At 37.0% G+C, this 13,712-nt stretch overlaps 1 protein-coding gene across 1 annotated transcript; it reads left to right on the forward strand.

Annotated features, from left to right (window-relative positions):
- Window positions 1-906: 906 nt before the first annotated feature.
- LOC126375481 (uncharacterized) lies at window positions 907-8,513 on the forward strand. The gene is made up of 2 exons (XM_050022434.1): window positions 907-1,387; window positions 6,619-8,513. The coding sequence occupies exons 1-2, from the start codon at window positions 1,368-1,370 to the stop codon at window positions 8,360-8,362; spliced, it is 1,764 nt and encodes a 587-aa protein (XP_049878391.1). The 5' UTR covers window positions 907-1,367; the 3' UTR covers window positions 8,363-8,513.
- The last annotated feature ends 5,199 nt before the right edge of the window (window positions 8,514-13,712 follow it).

Below are 13,712 nucleotides of genomic sequence, written 5' to 3' on the forward strand. Positions count from 1 at the left end.
ACGTGGCACGCATGTTAGGGAAAAAAACAAACTTATCAATGTCGACAAAATGTATTTAATCGATCGATAATTTTATCACGTTGTGCATGTTAGCCCTGCAAAATTGACGACAAGATGATCCTTCATAATTAAAACAAAAAAGATATTTGTTTTTTTTTTTCAAGGTGATCCTATAACCAGTTCAGAACCTCAAGATATGACCTAACTCACCTGAGGAACTGGTTGTACAATAAATCTGTCTCTATTTTGAGGAAATTTTTAATTGTTTATTCCACATTAACACACCACTCATATGTTTTTTATTTTTCGGTTTTATTGTAGATTGGTCACTATTTTTTTTTTTACTTCCACCTTCAATAAAAACATTTATTATTATTGCCTATGACAAAAATAAAATATCCTGCGTGGATCATATATCCAGCTTAAGCTCCCCTAACCAAGTCTCTGCCGCATCCGTCACACAATGCAGCTCGGCTATGCCACCTGGGAACCGGTGTAGAGGGCACTCGTTCACTATGTGAGATATGGTTTGATCCGGGTGACCACATTCACAGCATGGCGACTCCTTTAAGCCCCATTTATGTAGGTGATGGTTCGACTTTCCATGGTTGGACCTACACCGGTTCAGTCGGGTCCAGATTTTTCGTAATAAAAACATTATTATTTATTATTATGAAATACGTATCTTTATCTCGAGTGTGTGTCTACACGACGGTGTTTGGTTATGTACAGCACGAAAAAGAAAGAAAGAAAGATACATTTATTACTTCCGGACACCACAGACACAGACAGACAGGTACATTACATTCAACACAGGACAAAAACCAGACGGAAATCAATACACAGAAAAAAAAACAAAACAAAAACCAAAACAAGATAGTTATGCCACCCCTAGCCCGAAGAACGGTGACAGTGCATGCTGCCTAGAACAGCATGTCAGCACATTCTGTAGACAGACCACCGCGGTGGCCTGACTCCCACGCTTTCCTCTTAGATTTAGCTAGAACTTTAAGTTAGCATTAAAATCATTCATGTAGCGCATCCGACTCTGTGCACATGTCTCGCCGTACTTTAAGTTTTATTTTAATATACATTTAACTAATTCAAATTCATTAGTTTCTTTTTAAAAATAGTGTCCCGCGCTCCCGAAACTTGACTGGCGCAGCCGGTAGGATCCGTGTCGTTACCGTGCGTGTGCTGCTTATAGGGCTCGAACTCGCCCTACGTGCGGTTTTTGGACTCAATATCGTCGTGTGTAAAAACTGTACCAGTGCAGTAAAGCGTCGGACCGGATCCTGCGAACCAAATAAATTTTGTCACACTTACGGGACACACTGAGTGTTCTAAGGCGACAGGACACTAAGGACATGGAAGCAGCCGGGGGTTGGTGAGTACGACTTTTCGCCTTCCTTCGCTTATCTTTGTTCCAATATTAATCTGAGATCGGACTTCTCTCAGTGATACGTACTCTGATTTTTTTACTAAAAATATAGAACTCAAAATCGTTCTTATTTTATATTTAAATAGTTACATTAATTACATTAAGATTATAGATAAGGTGTGTGCATGCTAGATTTAAGATTTTGTGTGATATAATTGATTTGATTGTGTTTTAAAATGGCGGAGGTCAATTTGATTCCGAGTGAATTTTCAAAAATTATACCCCTATTTAACGGAGACAAAAGACACCTGAATTTATTTATTCGTAAGTGCGAATATGTTATTGAAAAATTTAGAGGGAGCGATGCTCAGAATGCTTATATTATGCATACCATTACCAGCCGTCTTACTGATAATGCAGCGGCCCTTATCAGTGAGCGAGAGGACATCCGTACATGGGATGAATTCAAAACGCTATTGATTCAGCATTTCGGTGATCCTAGAACCGAAGAGAGTATAGCTATGCAATTAGAAGGTTTAAAAATCAAACCAAACCAATCCTATCATGAATTTTGTAACCATGTTCAATCGATTAGAGCAAACCTTATAGCTAAAGTTAATATAATAGATGACGAGAATATGCGGCAAAGCAAAATCACGATTTACAACAGATTAGCTTTAAATGTTTTTCTATTTAACTTGCCCGAGGAGATGCTACGCATTGTCCGATTAAAATCACCTGAAACATTAGAGGACGCCCTAAGTGTAGTGCTCGAGGAAGTGGATTTCCACGAACAATATCAGCGTAAAAATAAAACGAATAAGCCTCAAGTACCAGCAGTGCCCTTTAAATTTCCTTCTAATATATCTCATCCAAATATCCCTCAAAACCAAGGATTTGCTAAATACATAGGAAACATTCCTAACAATACTCAAACCAATTTTAAGTTTGGTATACCTGTTAACCGACAGTTCGGACCCCCTCAACAAAGTAACCAGCAGTTTGGCTATCGACCAAACTTACAAAATCAATATCAGCAGTTTGGTTACCGACCAAACCTACAGCAAAACAACCAACAATTTGGTTATCGCCCTATCCAACCCACCCCCTTTGGGTATAGACCACCTCAAGGCCTACAACAACTACCAGCGATGCGGCCCCAGCAGTTTGGACAGCAACAAACTATTAGACCTCCACAGCCAAATTTTTATTCCAAAAATTTTACTAATGATGTTTCCATGCGTACCGCTCCACAAAAAACAGGCCAAGGTTTTCGTGTAAATGAAACAGAATTATACAATGAGCATCCGATCGAATGTTTTGACACTTACACGGAGAGTTATCCCAGCCAGGCGGATCACTATCCGTATGCCTTCGATACGTATGAATGCGATGCGCCCACGCAAGACTACTCTTATCAATGCAATGATAAGGCGGAGCCACTAGATACGACTCGTACTCTCCATGGAGCGGAGGAGTCAAACGAGCAGCATGTTGAAAATTTTTACATACGGGCCTCAGTAGGGAAAGACAAATTATAGAAATAAATTGTGACGTCAAATTAAAATTACCGTACATTTATTTACCGGAAATTAACGCAAAGCTTATGATCGACACCGGTAGCACCCGTTCGTTCTTAAGCCCTCAAAAGGCCTACCAGTACTTTTTGCCACTAGTTATTCACGAACCGTTTGAAGTCGTAAGCACGCATGCCAGCTCAAGACATAATGAGGTTATTCATATTCCCCTAACACCAACTTTTAATACCACTGACCTTCATAAATTTTATCTGTATGAAGTAGACCCGAGATATGACGGTCTAATTGGTAATGACTTATTGACAAAAATTGAAGCCATTATTGACCTTAAAAATGCAGTACTGAAAACGAAAACCACGGACATCCCTATTGTTCACAATTTTACCGAGTACGTAATAAATCTTCCCCCACGAGCTGAAATGAGAGTAAAAGTGCCTACTGACTTATACTCAGGGCAAGCCATTTTAAATCATACAAAATTTTGTGATGGTGTGCGAATGCCTGATGCTCTAGTAACCTGCAACAAGGGTTACGCCACCACGGTTATTCAGAACACCTTAGAAAAGGGAATTGACATTGTTGTAACAGCCCCATTTCCGACAGCAGAATATAAAACAATTGATAATGACGTAAATTTTACAAGCGACGAGACACGCACCAGTGACATTTACTATGACAGCATACTTTTACAAAATTTGACAAAACTAAGACTGGACCATATGAGTACTGAAGAACGTGACTGTATTGTTCGTCTATGCAAAGAATATAAAGATATATTCTACAGCGATCAACTGCCACTGTCATTTTCTAGTCAAGTTAAGCACTTTATACGTACAAAAAATGAAGACCCAGTTTATACAAGACCTTATAGACAACCTCCTTTCCAATCTGAAGAAATTAAAAGACAAGTTGAAAAACTTTTACAGGACAATGTTATACGCGAATCCCACTCTCCTTGGAGTTCCCCGGTACATTTAGTGCCCAAAAAACGAGACGCCTCAGGTGAGATAAAATATAGGATGGTTATAGACTACAGACGTTTAAATGACTTGACAGTCGATGACAAATACCCCTTGCCGAATATAAACGACATCTTTGACAAACTTGGAAAGAGTTCTTACTTCACTACACTAGATCTTGCTAGTGGGTACCACCAGATTGAAGTGAATGAGGAGGACAGGCAAAAAACAGCTTTCAGTACGCAATTTGGCCACTATGAGTTCCTCCGCATGCCTTTTGGACTTAAAACCGCTCCAGCAACTTTTCAAAGAGCAATGGACAATGTGTTACGCGGGTTACAAGGCATCCATTGTTTGGTGTATTTGGATGATATAATTATATTTTCGGCCAGCTTACAGGAACACTTGGACAAATTACGAACTGTATTTGACAGACTGCGAAAGACTAATCTCAAGGTTCAGCTCGATAAATCTGAGTTCCTGAGAAAAGAAGTGCTTTATTTGGGACATACTATAACAAAAGACGGACTAAGACCCAATAATGATAAAATCACAGCAATTCAAAATTATCCTCTCCCCAAAACGACCACTGAAATCAAAAGCTTTTTAGGCTTAGTGGGATACTATCGACGATTTATTAAAGACTTTGCAAAATTGACACAACCATTAACAGCGTGTTTAAAAAAGCGAAACAGAATTACAATTGATCAGAAATATATTGAAGCTTTCGAGAAATGTAAAGAGCTCCTTACGAGTGCACCTTTGTTACAGTTTCCAGATCCTACTAAACCGTACATACTTACGACAGACGCTTCTGCAGTAGCTTTAGGCGCTGTACTTTCACAGGGCCCCATAGGACAAGACCAACCTATTGCGTACGCTAGTAGAACATTAAGCGACACTGAAACACGATACAGCACAATAGAGCGAGAGCTACTAGCCATAATTTGGGCCGTAAAACATTTTAGGCCATATCTTTATGGTCATAAATTTCGTATTTATACAGACCATAGACCACTTGCATGGCTCTATTCACTTAAAGATCCGAATAGCAAGTTGACTCGCTGGAGACTACGACTCCAAGAGTACGACTTTGAGGTTATCCATAAGAGCGGAAAGCAAAACACAAACGCTGATGCTCTCTCTCGCATAAAGATTAATGCTTTAGACTCTGACGATGACAATGACCGAGAATCCATGGTGGTTAACGTTGACGATGACCTAAAATCATTTATGAAAGAAATTGATGACAGAGTGGCTCAGTTAGGAAAAGAAAAGGATAATTCTGGCACCATAACTATTTCTGACTCATCGGCTACTATGACAATATCCGACATTGAAGAAATGGACTATCCTATTGTCTCTGACAAAAGTTCAACTGAAACAGCTCATTCGGGAACAGAACTCGAATCCCATGGTATTCCTATTCTACACGAGGCGATTGATACAAAGCCAAACCAAATTTTAGTCTACCAGTGGTTTAGGAACGAACTCCAAGTAAAAAATCTGTCTAACAAAAAGCAAAAAAATTTTAGAAATCTTTTTACCCACAAACAATGACGAGTTAATAAAGAAATTTCTGAAGGAATACATCAGGCCAAATATTAAATATTTCATTTACTTTGAAAAGGAGACACACAGAAGGGATTTTTCGAAAATTATTATAGAATTGTTCAAGAAGGGATCGGTTGACTTCTATGAATGCACTGAAAGAGTGATTTATGTGGAAGATGAGAGAGAACAGAGAGCAATCATCGCCAAATACCATGAAGGAGCAACGTGCCATCGTGGTATCAAAGAAACTGCAGTCCGGATACGAAGAAACTACTATTGGGAAAATATGATGGAGATAACAGCAGCAGTCATCAACGCTTGCGAAGCGTGCAGGAAAATGAAATATGATAGAAAACCTCTTAAACCCGTATTACAACTTACGCAGACTCAAAATTCGCCATTTCAAGAGCTATTTATAGACCTTTTCTGTATTGAAGGAGTCTACTACCTAACACTTGTTGATGCTTTTAGTAGATTAGGTCAAGCGATCGAAATATCAAATCGTTCCACTCCCGAAGTTGTACGTGCTCTAATGAAGTATTTTACCTTTTATGGAATTCCAAAAAAAATATCTAGTGATCCAGGGACTGAATTTAATAACGAGTTAATGAAAGAGTTTATGGCCCTACATAAAATTGAACTTCACATTACTACGCCAAACAATCCAAATTCGACAGGCATAGTAGAACGATTTCATTCGACCTTAATAGAAATTTACCGTCTTGCCAAATATGACCAAAAATATACTGATGCAGCCTCCATAATGACTTATTCTATTCTAGCTTATAATAACACCATTCATTCTACGACAGGCCTCGCACCCTTTGAAATAGTTTTCGGTCACACCAGTGTTAATCAGGCGTTTGATATAAATTTTGAAAAAACATATACCCAACAATTGCTAAAAAATCATCACAAGCGCATGAAATATTTATACAATTACATTAGTAAGGACATGTTAGAAAAGAAGGAAAAAATTAGGAAACAGAAAGGTGGCGAAGCTGTACCAAATTTAGAAGTAGGCGACATTATATTCAGTAAAGATATTAACACACGAAAAAGTAAAGATAAGGCCCGGTATCAAAAGGTAAAGGTAATAGGTCCAACAGATAGAAATGTCGTACCCGTACAAAGAGGCGCCAAGGAAACAAGGATTCCAATTAAAAATGTTAAACGTCCTCCACAGGTGGTGCTTAAGCCTGATGGTTCTGTACCTTCAGATGAGCCACAGCCTTCAACTTCAAAACATTAAGGACAACCCCGGGATATTGCCTGTCAAGTTGGGACAAGCATATCGACAAGAAGATAAATGGACAGTTATCAAAGTTTTAGATTTGAATGATATAAAGGAAACCCTTAAATTTAACGTTAATAAGTTTTTAGAGTTTGATAAATTGGTAGATGTTAATAAACCTTTTTCACATGAGTTTTATAATATAAGGTTACACGCGTATGATTTATATAATATAACCATTAACAAATTCAGGCAACTTGTTCCGTCTAGCAGATTTAAGAGAGGCATCCTAAACCCTCTTGGTTCTTTAATAAAAGTAGTCACAGGGAATCTAGACCATGAAGACGCGATTAAATATGACAAATTGATCTCTGAACTTAAAGGCAATCAAATACATACAGAAAAGAAATTAATTATTGTATCTAAAATGTTAGATGGTTTAATAAATAGCACCGAGACATTACATAATAACACGTTAATATTAGACGAACGTCTTAAACGTATAGAAAAAATTGTTAAATACATAGCATCGAAAGAAAATAACTCCGTTTATAATACATATATGTTAAGCTTGTTCAAACTGTTCATTGGAAACTTCAGAACTATATACTTGACTATTAGTGAAATTGAAACTGTTTTAGCATTGAGTAAAGTCTCAGTGTTACACCAATCCATCATAAATTCAGATGAGTTTCTCAAAATACTGGAATCTGTAGCCAAGTATGATAATTTAGTATATCCTGTAAACCTAAATAACTTGATAAAAATTGAAAAAACTATAGTTGTTAAGTCGTATATGAAAGAAAATCAGATTACGTTCATTTTAGAAATTCCTTTAATAGATGGAAATATTTATAATTATTTTAAAATTTATTCATTACCCATGTTTAAGCCATCAACAAACCTTACCTATGTTATAATTCCTAAATATCCTTACCTTTTGGCGAAAGGTCCGAAATACCACCCCATCAACAGTCCCTGCGACGAGCTAGCCCCGGGACAGTTCCTGTGCAAGGAGAATGACCAGGTCATTTATCCTGAACGAACCTGTGTTGAGCAGCTGATGCGGTTTCATTCTAATCTCACCCTCTGCAGAGTTTACCCTGTCTACGTGGAAGATATCAAGATCCAGAGGATCGATCCTGCCAATTGGATTGTCTACACCAGGAGCAGCCAAATACTTACTGAAAAATGTAATGACGACACAATCAAAAGACAGATTCAGGGTACTTACCTTATTTCCAATGCTGAAGACTGCGAACTCTACATAGAGAACTTTAAATTAAACCGCCGGAGGTCCATTGCTGCCGATTTCCATTTCAAGGTTACACCCGTAATTGGTTTACCTAAGCCCGACTTCCTGAAGATGAACGTTACCACGGAATTATCTAAGGTGGACATTAAAGGCGTGTCTTTGGATAACTTGAAGCATCTCTCTAACGTATTAAACAGTGAAAGGTTTAACAGTGATATCAGTGAAAGTGAAATAATAGACACTCGTAGTGTGAGCTTAGCTACTATATTCCTTTATGTAATCTTAATTATAAGTATCATTACTATTATTATATGGAAATTTAAAGTTTTCAATTTTACACGAAATCACCAAGACTCAAAATCGTCGGATGATTTCGTGCTTGAGGAGGGAGGAGTTATGCCACCCCTAGCCCGAAGAACGGTGACAGTGCATGCTGCCTAGAACAGCATGTCAGCACATTCTGTAGACAGACCACCGCGGTGGCCTGACTCCCACGCTTTCCTCTTAGATTTAGCTAGAACTTTAAGTTAGCATTAAAATCATTCATGTAGCGCATCCGACTCTGTGCACATGTCTCGCCGTACTTTAAGTTTTATTTTAATATACATTTAACTAATTCAAATTCATTAGTTTCTTTTTAAAAATAGTGTCCCGCGCTCCCGAAACTTGACTAGATCAAAAATCATTAACAAAAAAAAAGAAAAACAAACTAAAATCATAAAAATAATAAAAACCACTATTGATATTAACATAAACAACTTGACCGGACCAATGTCATCGCTAAATTTCCTCAGTCGGAGAAATTGAAGACATCACTTGAGATAGTACTCTATTCTATTTCTCAGGGTGTTTTTTTTTTAATTATCAAAATAATCATCTCAGGTGCGATTGTAGTGAAACGCAAGCTTTTTTATAACATAACTACGCTACGCTCACAACTATATCCCAATTTGGGTAGAGTTTGTAACTAAATTTCTAAACACGCAATTTAGATGCACGTTTTCTCGAAAGATTTCGACGCACGAAATCTCGACACATAGTATATCGACAAACTAAATTTCGACACACGAAATCTCGACAAATGATATCCCGACTAACATTATAGGTATCCTATCCGTGTTCGATAATGACGGACAGTGAAAATTACTATGAGATATCCGATGGATGCAGTGCGCAAGCTCACATACAAATAGTACTTCTGCCTCTTCGGATTCGTCATTCTCGGACAACAATCGGATTCGAATCGGACGCAATGTGAAATTAGCGCCTTAAATTTCAAAACACAGTATCTAAAGAAATAAAAATCACAAATTTTACTGTTTATTCTTGTATCATTGGTTACTATAACAAACTTTCATTGAGGTTATAATTAATATAAATACTTTCTTAGTTTTATGCAAAATGATGCGGGTACGTAGTCATTGTCATTGTTGTCATGGTTTGTTGACATTTAAAAAAGAAACTGTATAAAAAATATGTATTGATTTAATCGAAAAAAATAAATAAAAATAAACTGTAATTATGTAAATAGGTAATGTCTTTCATATTAAGTTTAGTTTTAATATTATTTTTAGTTTTTATAAATATTTATAGTTTTTATTTTTGTAATTATATCGAATATAGCAATATAGGTACACTTGTCGAGATAGCGTGCAAAAAAATTACGTATTACACCCATTTGGGTAGGGTAGTCAGAAATACATCCATCGCAAGAAAACTAAGTACCCACACGTCACAAAGCTTTCTGTTAAACCAATGTGATAGGGGTGAGCCGTATCGCCGTCTTCTTCTTTTTCTATCGTGTGGGTTGTGAGGTGGATTACCAACCCCATCAACCCTGGTGTCAGGGTTACTATTGAGCCGCCAAAGGCCCCTGACATGACTCATGTAACGACTACTAACTTACATCAGTAAGTAGTAACCGAGACCAACGGCTTAACGTGCCTTCCAAAACACGAATCGTCTTACTATCGGACAATCAAGTGATCAGCCTGTAATGTCCAAACCAAACTAGGGATCACAAAGTGATTTTTGTGACATGTTCCCACCGAGATTCGAACCGAATTAAATTCGGATTGGTGTTGATTCCAGTACACAATTACCTTATTTTATTTTACGTTTAAATTCTCTTTTTCTTATCTACCGAAAAGAAAAGGGACGGGTAATCGACAGGCATAAAATTTATGGAACACACGTCAATTTTATGTCGAACTTTAAAACACCCTTCCAAATATAGGGTTACAACCCGACAGAATTAAGTTCTTCTATTATATTCTGTACATACATGACATTACGTGTACAGTCATGAGCAATAATTATAATGTACCCACTTTAGGACTCTGTCGCACTAACATATTTGACATTTAGTGAGACTTACAGTTCAATTTGTCAAAAAAGTTAATGTGACATGGTACCAAAGTGTATACATAATATTAATGCTCGTGACCGTACACTGGGACATTTGTAACCTTGGTCACCGCGGTGTGTCCGCGCCTTACAATTTTGTAAACTTTTCAAAACCGCGTACAAAGGTACCATTCACAATTCTGGGACTTTCTTTCACAATTTCAAACTCAACTGGTGAAGGTATTTGAAACAAACGGTCACGTCCCCCTAACGTCTAGTTGGCGGCCACAATTAGCTCGGTAGCTAATTAGTAACGACCCATGTGAACTGAATGAACAATGTTTAGTTCCAATTCCTGTTCATCTCATCTGAAGTTTTTAGGGAGTGCCGTCATAGTTAAGTAAAAGATATTTTATAATTTTAAGACTAAATTTAAAATTATAAAAGTTATTTATTTTATAATTTTAAGACTAAATTTAAAATTATAAAAGATATTTTATAATTTTAAGACTAAATTTAAAATTATATTACTTATTCATCAGTGACCCGCCTCGGCTTCGCACGGGCTTTGTATTGAAATGTGGGTTTGGAGTCGATAGCTTCACATACATAATGGCTGCGATTCCTGCAGACACCTCATAATTTTATTTTAAGTTAAACCTGTCATTTTTTTATCCCCGAAAAGGAAAAGGAGTGATGATTGCAACTGTTAATTTTAAAATGAATGAATAGCCCGGACCAATCAAATAGGTATCTTGCTGGTATGCAAACCGTTTCACGTTAGTATGCTGTCAACTCAATAGGCTAGTTTCCAACGTTTCCAACTAGTCAAATCAGTTACTTTTTACTAAACGTCGAAACACCAAATTACTATGGAATTTGTATGAAAAAGCACATTGTAACCTCATATAAAACCGCGATCAAATGTCGAATTTATTTTTACGTTTTTCTTGATTATAATTCATAAATAAGTTAAAAAAAAAGAAAATGTTTTTCGTTAGTTTTAGATCGTCTTTATTTAGTATTCATGTTAAAACTCTTTTTTGTAATCTACAATAAGAACACCAATGTTTTTATATTGACTTATGTAGTCATGAGCAATGTAATGTAACCACTTTAGAACTCTGTCGCACTAACATATTTGACATTTAGTGAGACTTACAGTTCAATTTGTCAAAAAAAGTTAATGTGACATGGTACCAAAGTGTATACATATTATGTACTTTTAGCAAAAACTGTCACTACAAAATATACGTATTTACCAGTACGAAACCACCAGATACAATATAGCAATATTTTCTCTGCTATAACAAGTATTCAGAATTTCGTAATTTATCTTTAACCTAGTACACGGGCCAATTCTGTTGGGTTAGCCAATGTAAAATTTTTAGAGAGTAATTTTAGATTTGTGCCCAAAATTTACGTGTGTTCTATAAATTTTATGTATGTCGATTACCCGTCCCTTTCCTTTTCGGCGGATAAGAAAATGATAGGTACTTATAACTTAAAATAAAATTAAATGGTGTGTACAGTCATGAGCAATATCATGTACCCACTTTAGAACCCTGTCGCACTATCATATTTGACATTTAGTGAGACTTACAGTTCAATTTGTCAAAAAACTTAATATGACATGGTTTCAAATTGTAAACATATTAGTACTCGTGACCGTACTGCAATAAGCACCTCACGCATATTTTCCACCGGTGTAAACAGAGTCTATGGAATTCCATTTGCTTGGATCTTGACACATTTCTCTCACTTCCTCCACACTCAACTCGTTAAAACCAGCGGAAACCCCTTTTATAGATGTGTGTCATACGTTTTTTCCGTAAGAATCGTTTTACATTAAATGTAGTTTTTCCTTTTGCATACATTACCTGAGATATTTTCCCTAATCCTCAAAATCACATACCACCGAAAACACATTTTTTTTTTTGAACTGATGTCGCTAACTGACGTATTTAAAATTTTTGGCGAATCTGATTTGCGTTTGGTTTGTTTCGTTTTGAGCGTTGGGCTCACGATCTGGAGGTCCGGGTTCGACTCCCGATGGCGACATTGTCGAAATCTTTTTGTGAGATTGTCCTTTGTTTGGTAAGGACATTGCCGGGTTGAATCACCTTTTTTATTGCCCAGATGTCATTAACGGTCCGAAAAAAGTAAGATGATTCCGTGCTTCGGAAGATACGCTAAACCGTTGGTCACGGGCTACTAGCCCAAACACCTCCACCAACCTGCAGTGGAGCGGCGTGGTGGAGTATGCTCCATACCTCCTCCGGTTGATTGAGGGGAGGCCTGTGCCCAGCAGTGAGACGTGTATAGGGTTGTTTATGTTATGTTTATGTCTGATTTGCTCCTATCACATAAAATTAATCACTTATCTGCTCGAAAGTTTCGTTAATTAGTCATTTTCGTTAACTGGTCAGTTTCTGCAATTGGTCAAATATAGCCGGGAAAGTAGCTATGGGATTTAAGAAGCAGGGGAGATATTGTAGTTATTCGTTTGCAGGAGGAGTAGTGAAAGAGAGTAGGGTTGAACCGGCGACAGTGGTTCTCATACATAATGTGCGTTAGGGCCTTTCCAACCTCTTTCTTCTATTCCGTGTTCGAACCCGTGACACTACAATGTAAGCCATGCGGTCCCGAACAGAGGTATCACCGGGAATAGTGATCAGGATATCGCTTATTATAGTCCTTTTGGAAAGGACTAAGCACTAGTACTTCTGTCCAATCAAATCAAAATCAAATATACTTATTTTTCTAATAATAATAAACAAGTTTATTCAGGTAAAACCTACGACACACATACACATTTATATCATTAAAATATACACAAATTAATATTTAGTTGGAAAACATAAAAGTATATGGGTGCCGCAGCTCACCCAGAGGGCAACACTGATTTTCAACCCACGCCGATCGGTGAAACGCGAGTACCCTTATTAGTTTATTGTGCATAAATTAAAAAAATAAGTAAAGAGTACAAAAAAAACGACTAGTGTTACACATGGAAAGCAGAAATAAAACAATATAAGAAATAAATATTTCACTAAAAAAAGGAACCATAAGTGAGTAGTGAAAGCAGTGTGTAGCTTTGGTTCACGTGATGTGAGTGCGATAATTAAACAAACGTCATTTGATACATAATGTATAAAATTTCATAATGATAATAGACAAAACGAAACGAACACAGACATCCAGGAGCACCCAAATGTGATCTAAAGAGGCAGCAACCGCTATCCCAAATACATCCCTGGTATACCTAACCTCTGTACTTCCAGTAGGTGTTTCTCATGTTTTGTGTCTTTTTGTTTTTTTTTTACTTTTATCCATTTCTGTGCAAGTCCGACTCGCACTTGACCGGTTTTTTAGTAATCACGCGTTGGTATATCAGATCTGTGTTTATATAAGGTCATTACAACCATATTGTGCATTCGTTTGC

The sequence above is a fragment of the Pectinophora gossypiella genome, chromosome 19, assembly GCF_024362695.1.
Source record: "Pectinophora gossypiella chromosome 19, ilPecGoss1.1, whole genome shotgun sequence".
Lineage (NCBI taxonomy): Eukaryota > Metazoa > Arthropoda > Insecta > Lepidoptera > Gelechiidae > Pectinophora > Pectinophora gossypiella.

Bases quoted from the DNA above. Each gene is read 5' to 3' on its own strand.
- LOC126375481 (XM_050022434.1), top strand. From the start codon at position 1,368: ATGGAAGCAGCCGGGGGTTG. The intron at 1,388-6,618 runs GTGAGTACGACT...CGTCCTCCACAG, and splicing joins ATGGAAGCAGCCGGGGGTTG to GTGGTGCTTAAGCCTGATGG.